The sequence below is a fragment of the Carlito syrichta genome, unplaced genomic scaffold (assembly GCF_000164805.1).
Source record: "Carlito syrichta isolate Samal-C Ts95f unplaced genomic scaffold, Tarsius_syrichta-2.0.1 Scaffold305825, whole genome shotgun sequence".
Lineage (NCBI taxonomy): Eukaryota > Metazoa > Chordata > Mammalia > Primates > Tarsiidae > Carlito > Carlito syrichta.
The window spans coordinates 182,971-193,981 of NW_007249921.1; the positions used below are offsets into that span (position 1 = coordinate 182,971).

An 11,011-nucleotide genomic window follows, 5' to 3' on the forward strand; every position below is an offset into this window, starting at 1 on the left:
AATCCCAGCACTTTGGGTAAGGGACTGCTTGAGCCCATAGGTTCAAGACCAGACTGGGCAACTTGGCAAGACCTCATCTCTACAATAAATCAAAGAACAGCTGGGCATGGTGGCGCATGCCTGTAATTCCAGCTACTAGGAAGGCTGAAGCAGAAGTATCACCTGAGCCCAGCAGGTCAAGGCCGTGGTAGCCGTGAGCATGCCACTGCACTCCAGCCTAGATGACAGAGTGAGACTCTGACTCAAAAAAAAAAAAAGCCCCATAAGACCCAGTGCAATCAATTAAAGGTCAAAACTTGGGTAAAAAAAATTGCAGGTCTGCCAGTTCTATGAGTGATCTTGAGTAAATTATTGTGATTATTATGTTTTGAGTCAAAGTCTCACTCTTCCATTCAGGCTGGAGTACAATGGCACACTAATGGCCACCAAAGCCCGGACGTGCTGGGCTCAGGTAATCCTTCTGTCTCACCCTTCCAAGTAACTGGAACTACAGGCACGTGCCACCACGCCTGGCTGATTTTTAAAGTTTATGGTAGAGAATAGGTCTCGCCATGTTGCTCAGAGTGGTCTTGAACCCTTGAACTCAGGCAATTCTCTTGCCTCCATCTCCCAAAGTGCTGGGATTCCAGGCATGAGCTACCGCACCCGGCTGAGTAAATTATTAAAGTGCTCCACGCCATAATTTTCATACTTGCAAAATGAAGATGAAAATCTGTATTTAGGCTGGACACGGTGGCTCACGCCTGTAATTCCAGGACTTTGGGAGACTGAGGTGAGAGGACTGTCTGAGCCCACAGGTTCAAGACCAGCCTGGGCAACTTGGCAAGACCTCATCTCTACAATAAATCAAAAAATTAGCTGGGTGTGGTGGCACGTGTCTGTAGTTCCACCTACTTAGAAGGCTGAGGTGGAAGGATCACCTGAGCTCAGCAGGTCGAGAACGCGGTGGCTGTGAGCATGCCACTGCACTCCAGCCTGGGTGACAGAGTGAGACTCCAACTCAAAAAAAAAAAAAGAAAAAAAAATCTGTATTTCATAGTGAATTAAAAAAGCACAATATAATTCAATAAATATTTATATCTACAGAGTGCTCACCATGTGCCAGGCATAGTTTTAGGTACTAGAAATTTATCAGTGAGCAAAACAGAAAAAATTTCTTGCCCTTGTGGAGCTCACATTCTAGTGGAGAGAAGATACAGCCAATAATTAAGAAACATAATAGTGTGTTAGGAGGTGAACAATAAAAATTATACAGCAAAGATGGGGGGACTGGAAATACTGGAGGGGAGTTGAAATTTTAACTGAGGTGGTCAGGATAGGTTTCCTTGAGAACGATGACATTTGAATAATGATTGGAAAGAGGAGAGGGAATGAATATTCTATACCATGATAATAGTAACTACAAAAGTCCTCGGAAGGCCAGGCTCAGTGGCTCAGCCTGTAATTCCAGCACTTGGGAGGCCGAGATGAGTGGACTGCCTGAGCCTGTGGTTTGAGACCAGCCCAGGCAACTTGGTGAGACCTTGTCTCTATAACAAAATTTTAAAAAATAGCTGGGCATGGTAGCATGCATCTGTGGCTCTGGCTACTTGGAAGGCTGAGGCGGAAGGATCGCTGGAGCCCAGCAGGTCGACGCTGGGGTGGCCATGAGTATGCATGCCACTGCACTACAGCCTGGGCGAAGGAGTGAGACTCCAACTCAAAAAAAAAAAAAAAAAGTCCTCGGTAGTAATATATTTGAGAACTGGCCAAAAGGTCAGTGTAAGGACAGTAATAGGAGAAGAGACTGAAGAGGTAACAGAAGTCACACTTTAAGAACCAATTGAGGTAACATTTACAAATGATATTAACACAGTAACTGACCTATGGCAGACACTAACTAAATGGTAGCTAGTATCATTACAAAAAAGTCTATAGTATGCTATTGACTCTAAAATGCCATAGTCTACAAGAGGCAATATTATTTTACACTATACTGACAAAAATATGCTGCCAATTAAATTATGACAAATATTGATTATAGATGTACCTTGATTTCAGAGTGTCTAACTTGATTATAAACAATAAAAATAAATTTTGTGGTTTAAAATATAAGCTTCAAATACCATATCAAAATAAGGGAATTTTCTAATAAATCAGAAAAGTCCTTACGTTCTTACTTTAATATGTAGTGCATGATGTACAGAATTTCATCTTCTTCCTCACCTGTAAAATGGGGATAATAACTACCTGAAGAGCTATAGTAAGGATTAGTAGTAAGAGATGCTGAATACTTACTGTTATACCTAACACAGAGTAGACTCTAATGAAATGAAAGTTATTTCAAATCTAGAGTATTGCTCTGATTCCAGAAAATAAACATGAAATACTCAATCTACATCACACGTACATAAGAAACCACGCAGAATTGATTACTGACACTCTGGTAATTTGTTTTCCATATATACATCCCTAAACAGTCCTTAAGTTTTTATTTATGTTATTTACTTTAAAGTCAAGCAAAGTTCAGAGAAACAAAAAAACCTTCCATTTCTGGCCAAAGTTTTGATTTTTTAAATTTTCCTATCAACTAATGAATAAATGTTTATGTATGCTTATATAAAAATGTTTCTTATCTACCAAAATCACCTGTATACCCAAATTACTATAATGTAATTTATAGTTTTGTATAAGGATTTATGATACCTAAAGAAAACCTTTTGTGGAATATAATCATGAAATTCAGACACACTGATAATATTTATTTTTTTATATGTCAATGATCACAAAACATACTTTGTATCTATTAATGAATAAAGTTCTGTAGTTATTACCTATACTAATTAGCAAAATCTTGAAAGCATACCTGGGCTCCAACTAACTGGAGAAGTGCAAAGTTGACAGGAAGCACATCAATGTCTGTGTTGATGGCAGTCTGGTCAAAAGGACAAGCTTTTCGATGAAGTTTATTCAAGCAGGTCTTGCAAACAGTGTGTGAACAACCTAAACTGATGGGTTTGTGCACATTCTCATCAAATTCATTATAGCAGATTGGACAGGACAGAAATTCTGTCCATTGAGCTGCCTGCACAGGCATTGTGGAAGCTGGATGCTCGGGTTAGCAGTCTAGCAGATCATTATTTTGCTGTGTAGTGTTTTGCAAGCTGGAAATGGACAAAAGTAAGAATTAACCACATATTCATCATTCATCTTTCAAGAGTTAACTGTTAAAGTCAACCATCATAGATTCAAAACCTAAAACACCTCTGAATAATTTTTATATGCTTTATCTTTAAAAAAATCTATTTGCTGAATTAACTAAAAATCTAAAATTTTGTCCAGAAACAATAACCTAATAACTAAGCTGTATTTATATTGGTATCTCACATAGCAGTCATTAAAGCTTTTATGTATTTTTCTTAATGACCATAACAAACAAGATTAACTTTGTACATTCCATTTTTACGAATACAAATTACTTTGGATTGTTGGGGGATTTTGTTTTTATAAAAAGTATTTCCTTTAGATAAGCACTATCCCAAAACATATTAAGATATGGTCAAGAGTTAGTAAACTTTGGAAAACTACTGGTCCAAAAAATATTGTAGAGAGTCAAGTGTGAAAAAAGTCTTGCTACCCAAAAGAGGAAATCTCTGACAGGACCTCACTGGAAGTTAAATGAAGTACTGAAAATCAACATATAAGAGATTTTGATGGTAGAGCTGTTTGTCCATAAATGAAAGAATGATGTTGACTACAAAATATGGTGCCAAAGTAAAACAAAAAAAAATTATATTACATATCTTGACTTAGCTCGGTGGCTCAGTCTGTAATCCCAGCACTTTGGGAGGCCAAGGCAAGTGGACTGCCTGAGTCCGCGGGTTCGAGACCCACCCAGGCAACTTGGTGAGACCTTGTCTCTACAATAAATCAAAAATTAGCCAGGCATGATAGCACGCGCCTGTAGTTCTGGCTACTTGGAAGGCCGAGGCGAAAGGATCTCTGGAGTGAGCAGGTCGAGGTTGCAGTGGCCAGGAGCTCATTACAATACTTTCAACAAAACTGTATCATTTAGTAATTGATACACATAATAAAACAGTCAAGTCCAATAAGGAAGATACAGAAGAATTAAACATTATTCTCAAAAATTATATGCATATGATTGAAAACTAAAAAAGTACATAGAAAATTAACTGAGAGAAATTTTATTTCTAAGATTAAAGTGTTCCATAAATTTTAGTAACATAAAAATTTGTATCAAAATTATACAGTCTAACTAGAACACTATAAATTTCACAAATCTTTCCTTTTTTTGAGTTGGAGTTTCACTCTGTCCTTTTTTTGAGTTGGAGTTTCACTCTGGAGTACAGTGGCACACTCAAAGCTACTGCAGCCACAACCTGCTGGACTCATATGATCCTTCCTCCTCAGCCTTCTAAGTAGCTGGAACTGCAGGTGTGCACCACCACACCCGGCTAATTTTTCGATTTACTGTAGAGATGAGGTCTCGTCAAGTTGACCAGGCTGGTCTTGAACCCCTGGGCTCAGGTAATCCTCTCACCTCTGCCTCCCAAAGTGCTGGGATTACAGGCGTGAGTCACTGTGCCCAGCTCACAAATTTTATCTTCCAATTCAAAATTTATACAAGTATAAGTCTCACAAAAGCTCTCTGGCAAACAAGAAATCTAGGTATTTAGGGTTATTAACAACTAATAGTTTATTTCATAGGAATATTTACCAACCCAACCAAACATATTATTCCATAGAAACTAGATGTTTAAGAACGTATTCATATTTAAGAGAGAAAGGTATGTTACGGAAAGCATTCCCTACTATTCCAACATACGAAGAATTCCATTAGCCTTTATTGTGCTTTTATATTTACAAAAAAACAGAATTTTAAAATATATCTTGGTAAAAATGAATTACAGAGGTTGGTATATAAAAAGTACCCTATACAAACTTTTTCTCAAATACCTCTAATGCAAAGTAACCAATAGCTTTAATTTTAAACTAGAAAAATCTTGCAAATTACAATTTATTTCATATCTTTCACCTTCACATTACATCTATTAATGCCATCAATCTAAAAATTAATTAGTTTACTTACAACTTTAGATATGAGCACCAAAACTATTCAACATTTTTAAATGTTCAGCTTTCTAGGATGCAGAATTACACAAGAAAAGGCCTCTGAAAAAGAATAAATTTTATCTTAAATCTATTACTGAGAACCCTAATTTAGTTAATAGTTTGAGCTGATTAAATATAAATCAAAATAGGATACTACATGTATTTTTTCTTAATGGTCACCTATTTAGAAATGTTAATTCTGTGGGTTTGGGTATCACTGCTTGGTAACAGGGAATAAGAGCAATTATTTTTTCCTTAGTTTTCCAAGATCATCCTGAAATGCTTTATATTAATGTTCATGGGCGGGGGGAGACAAAGTTTCAACTAAATAGAAAAAAATACTAATCTTTAATATTTTCACCTACTACATAGCTTTCAAGTGTTTCAAACTATTTTAGAATATACTTAATAATTTTAGGTTATAGCCGGGCTCGGTGGCTCAGCCTGTAATCCTGTGCCTTTGGGAGGCTGAGGTGAGTGAATTGCCTGAGCCCATGGGTTCGAGACCTGCCTGGGCAGCAAGACCTCATCTCTACAATAAATCAAAAAATCAGCCGGGCATGGTAGCACATGCCTGTAATTCCGGCTACTTGGAAGGCTGAGGCAGAAGGATCGCCAGAGCCCAGCAGGTCGAGGCTGCGGTGGCCGGGAGCGGCCACTGCACTCCAGTCTGGGCAACAGAGTAAGACTCCAACTCAAAAATAAAAAATAAAAAATAATAATAATAATTTTAGGTTATAATAGTCCATAATGTCTTCAGGTATAAGAATACCAGAGGTTTTAATACAATTAATGCTGAAAAGTTTAATTTACCAGAAGCTGAATACATTTAAAACATAAAGAAAAACTCTGCCAAAATTTTGACAATAACTCTACTAAAGTTTCCTCCTTTTATGTGTCAGATTTTGTCTATTTTACAGCAAAATTATGAACTAAACTTTGCTTATACAGTGAGAAGTGTTTTGTTTCTTAAAAATGTTTTTTTTTAGAACTATTATCAATAAATTATAGATTCTTCAAGATAAGGACAAAATAAAATCTTATCTGAAACATAGAAGAAATTTATATAGCCCACTAAAATGTTTAATTTGTAATGACAAAATTGGACTTTAAATCCTTTAAAAAAGGTACTTTCGGTCAGGTTCGGTGGCTCAGCCTATAATCCCAGCACTTTGGGAGGCCGAAGCAAGTGGATTATCTGAGCTTCCGGGTTCGAGACCAGCCAGGGCAAGTTGGCGAGATCTCGTCTCTACAATAAGTAAATAAATAAATAAATAAACTAGCCGAGTGTGGTAGGGCGTGCCTGTAGTTCCAGCTACTTGCAAGGCTGTGGCAGAAGGATCGCTGAGCCCAGCAGATCGATGCTGGGGTGGCCATGAGTGTGCTACTGCACTCCAGCCTGAGCGATGGAGTGAGACGCCAACTCAAAAAAAAGGCACTTTGTAAACTTTTAGTTAGAAAGTATTTTTGTAACTACCAAAAATAATAGATATCCGATTGCTTTTATAATTTATTTTTTAAAAAGCATATAAATTAACCATGGAGTGCTAAGACTATATATTAACTTGTAAAACTTCTACACTTATACATTTTGTAGTAACTTATTTGGGTCTATGTAACTCTAAATTGCAATTAACATTTATAGTTAATACTGAAGTAAATGTTCATGCTAAATAAACCATCAACACATTTCAAATTGAGATAAAATGGATTTAAAACCCTACAACTCTAGTTACCTAAAGCACTTACTTAAGAAAAACATTCTAGTTATTTGTGTTAACTATTTTAGTTACCAGTTATAAGACCGAAGAATAATAAGATAAAGCATAGGAGTGAGAATAAGATAAAGCACAGGAGTGAGAAATGCTGAATTAAATGTGGAATCCCAAACAGATTTTCACTCAAGTAATTTTCCAGACTACAAGTTCCTTGCTGTGAGTGCTAACACATAAAACAAGAAGAGTAATAGGCATCTCTTATATGATGCAAATTTTAAACAGCTTTATTAAGATCAAACTGTAAACCAGTTAAATACTTTCATGTTCTCTTATTAGTCTACCATTACTATGCAGCCAGTTAAGGACTATGGCATCTGATTTTAAATAAAGTTTATTTCTCTCTCACAGTCATTAAAAAAAAAAAAAAAATATATATATATATATATATATATATATATAATTTTCCAATTTTCTTTATAAAAATGTGAACATTAGAGCTCACGTCTGTTAACCTATGTGAGGAATATAAGCTACTGAAACGGACTGTGACAGTACTCTCAATCAGATTAAAAATAACTAGTTTTGAATGTATTGATTGATTGAGTTGGAGTCTCACTCTGTAGCCCAGGCTGGAGTGCCATGGCACATTCACGGCCACTCCAGCCTCACCCTGTTGGGCTCAGGCGATCCTTTCGCCTCAGCCTTCCAAGTAGCCAGAAGTACAGGCGCATGCTACCATGCCCAGCTAATTTTTTAAAAAATTTATTGTAGAGATGAGGTCTCGCCAAGTTGCCCAGGCTGGTCTCGAACCTGCAGGCTTCAGCAATCCACTTGCCTGGGCCTCCCAAAGTTCTGGGATTACAGGCTAAGCCACCAAGCATGACCTTAAAATTTATATTTAAAACATAAGTACAATTTAGATCTTCACCTAAAAAACAAGCAAATAACAAAACATCAATGAAAATAATGTGTAAATTATAAATTCAGAATCCAAACCTATCAAAGGGATTAGAGAAAAAGAAATGTATTACAATTTCAAAGATGCTATTATGTATGATTTTGCTGTAAGTCATGAAATACAAATAACTCAAGTTTTACTTTTTAAATTCGCTGTGGGGTTGAACTCAGTTTTCTAATAAGTATAGCTTCCAATGCATTCTAATAGGGCAATAACATGATAATTTTCTATTTTAACTAATATAACTAATAATAATGTTTTGCTTCTTTAGTGGTGGCTAGACTTGAAAAAATACTTTTTGGCAACAGAACTGATTTACTTATTTCTGTCTATCAAATAATAGCCAATGGGTAACTCTATTTTTAGTCCTTTACCTACTGTAAGAGGATACTCTGTATAGAAGTTTTTGGTTATCATATGCCTACTTTTCTTCAAATAATATATTTCTTGGAAAAGTGGTGCTGTTCTAGAGAAATACAGCATGACCCTTATAATGCAAGTAATTTAAAATTTTCTGGTAGTCATATTGAGAAAGTTTCAAAGAGTCCAGGCAAGGTGGCTCATGCCTGTAATTCCAGCACTTTGGGAGGTGAGAGGATAGCTTGAGTTCAAGAGTTCGAGACCAGCCCAGGCAACATAGTGAGACCTGTCTCTACAAAAAAATTTTAAAAAATTAGCCAGGCATGGTGGCACGTGCCTGTAGTCCTAGCCACTCGGGAGGCTGAGGCAGAAGGATTGCCTGAGTCCGGAGATCAAGGTGCAGTAAGCCATGATAATGTCACTGCACTCTAGCCTGAACAACAGATTGAGATTCCAACTAAAAAAAAAAAAAAAAAAGGTCAAAAGAAAATAGGTAAAACTAATTTTAGTAATTTATTTTATTTAACTCAATTTATCCAAAATATCATTTCAACATGTAATCAATATAAAAATTACTGATATTAAAACAACTTTGTCCTAACTCTTCAAAATCTGGTATGAATTTTTACACTTATAGTCATCTCAATTCACACTAACCTAACATGTCAAGCCCTCAATTGTCACATGTGGCTACTGGCTAGTATTGGACATTGTAACTCTAGGGTAGTTAACGGGTTCTAGAATAGGCTGGGCAACTTGGTGAGACCTTGTCTCTACATTAAATCACACACATACAAAAAAAACTAGCCAGACATGGTGGTATGAGGTGGTAGTTCCAGCTACTTGGAAGGTTGAGGCAGAAAGATTGCTTAAGCCCAGCAGGTCAAGGCTGCAGTGGCGGTGAGCATGCCACTGCACACTCCTCCTGCCTCGGTGACAAGAGTGAGACTCCAACTCAAAAAAACAAAAACAAAATCAATAAACTAACTTTTATCAAGAATTTGAGGCGAAACTCACACTTAAGAAGGCTTTCATAAAATAAGAAAACCCTGACCATAACATTTATGGTGGAAAACATCAATTTGTTTTTAATTTTCAACTGGCTTTATTTTACCACATACATCCTTTTCCATCACTAACAAGTGAAACTTCAACACAGACAACCAAAACAATAAGCAAGTCTTATTACAACCTTATTTAGCATTCCTAGCTATTGCACACCATGTAGAAGTTAGATTTTTTTAATTAAAAAAATCCTGTGTAAAGAAAAATGCTTCGCCAAAATAAAATTTTTTGATTTTTTTCAAACTGGAAATCACAGCAAATTACAAAAGCAGAATATGACTTAATAACAATATACAAACAAAAGACCTAAGTCTTCTTAAATGTCAGGCTACCACAACAGTAATAACAAACCAGGAATAGCTCAAAACGATCCACTAATGAACACGAATGCAATTAAATCCTCAAAGAATAAGCGCCTGTTTCAAATATTATTACATCTGCTTTTCCGAAACATTTTGTCCTTCTAGCAATTTTCAAACTCCAAAATTTAGAAAATTTCTAAAACAAAACAAAACAGGATGTAAAAGCCTGTTTCTTCAAGAACTGAATGTGGAAGTAAACAACAGAAGAAAGGGATGTGAGGTTAGAACAGTGGTGCAGCTGTTTAGACAGATAAATGAAGGTTAAAAAAAGGAAAATCCATGAATATTGTTAATGTCTCAAGCAGCCTTAACTAATTTTTTATGTTTAACCATAAAAAGGCTGCACCGACTAACTAAAATATTTGTTTCTTTGCTTTTGATAAAATTATATCACTTTGGTGTAGCAACACTGGCTTTCTCAGGTTAAGCAAAAGTTCCTATTGGAACTTAAAAGTTTCGCTAATACAGAAATGGAAAAAAAGATCACTTAAAGCATTTTATTTGGAATACAAAGTTATTCTACTCACAGTGGGTGGGGGGAAAGTAGAAATTTAAAAAGAAGTGACCTAGGTAAAGGAAGAGGAGGAATTTAAAAGGGAACCCAGGTAGTTATGAAAATAGAAATCACTGGGTTAGATCTACTTTATGCCAGTGATTACTTGAGACTATTTTGGTGTGAAGGTTGTAAAATATCTGCCGTATCTTAAACTCTTCTGTGTGATTCGAAGGATGGAAATGACAGCTACCCTCTTCTCCCATGCCGAAAGCTAAGGACAGAAAAAAGTACAGCTGCTTCTCTGAGAAACAAAGATGCTCTCTACTATTCTCCTAAGATGGTGGAAGAATCTCCTCAAGAGGCTTCAGCAAGAGGGAAAAATGAAAGAGGAAAAGAAAGCCATAGCCGATTTCCCTGGCTGTGTTTCGTGCCACTGCTCCCAGTCACAGCCCCTGTGCAACCGCTCAGCTTAGGCCATCTCCATACAGGGAGGTTAAGCCCTCCCAGGGCATTGTTTGGCCAAGTCCCTATTTACCACTCAGATCGCCACCACCATCCCTACGCCAGAGTCTAGGGAAGCCCTGGGACAGAAAGCTGAAAAGCCAGGAGGAGGCTTGCTTTCGAGGACCTCGTCTAAATCCCTTCTCACTAACTGTTGTAGGGAAGGGAGAGGAAACCTGGCCTTTGCTTAGGTGGGTTCCTCAGGAGACAGAGGCGTCCCCTCGGCCAGTGTCGAAGGAAGGTGGCCATTTGAGCCGGTCGCTCCGCATCGAAAAAGCCCTACCGGAGAAAGGGGCCTCCTCAGGCCCGGGGTTCCGGCCGAGTGTCAGGTGCGGCCCTCAGTTCCCAACTCTCGGGGCACCGGCGGCGACAGCGCACAGATCCCCGGGCTGAGACCGGACTAGCCCGGGATCAGGCACCGGGGCTGGGGCCCGAGCCG

At 37.5% G+C, this 11,011-nt stretch overlaps 1 protein-coding gene across 1 annotated transcript in view; it reads right to left on the reverse strand.

Moving 5' to 3' along the window:
* The window catches only part of RC3H2 (ring finger and CCCH-type domains 2), a 54,089-nt gene extending 50,917 nt beyond the window's left edge, over positions 1-3,172 (reverse strand). The window contains exon 1 of the mRNA XM_021714845.1: positions 2,846-3,172. Coding sequence (XP_021570520.1) covers positions 2,846-3,076 — 231 coding nt within the window. The 5' untranslated portion in view covers positions 3,077-3,172. The remainder of the gene's footprint in view (positions 1-2,845) is intronic.
* Between the last annotated feature and the right edge of the window lie 7,839 nt (positions 3,173-11,011).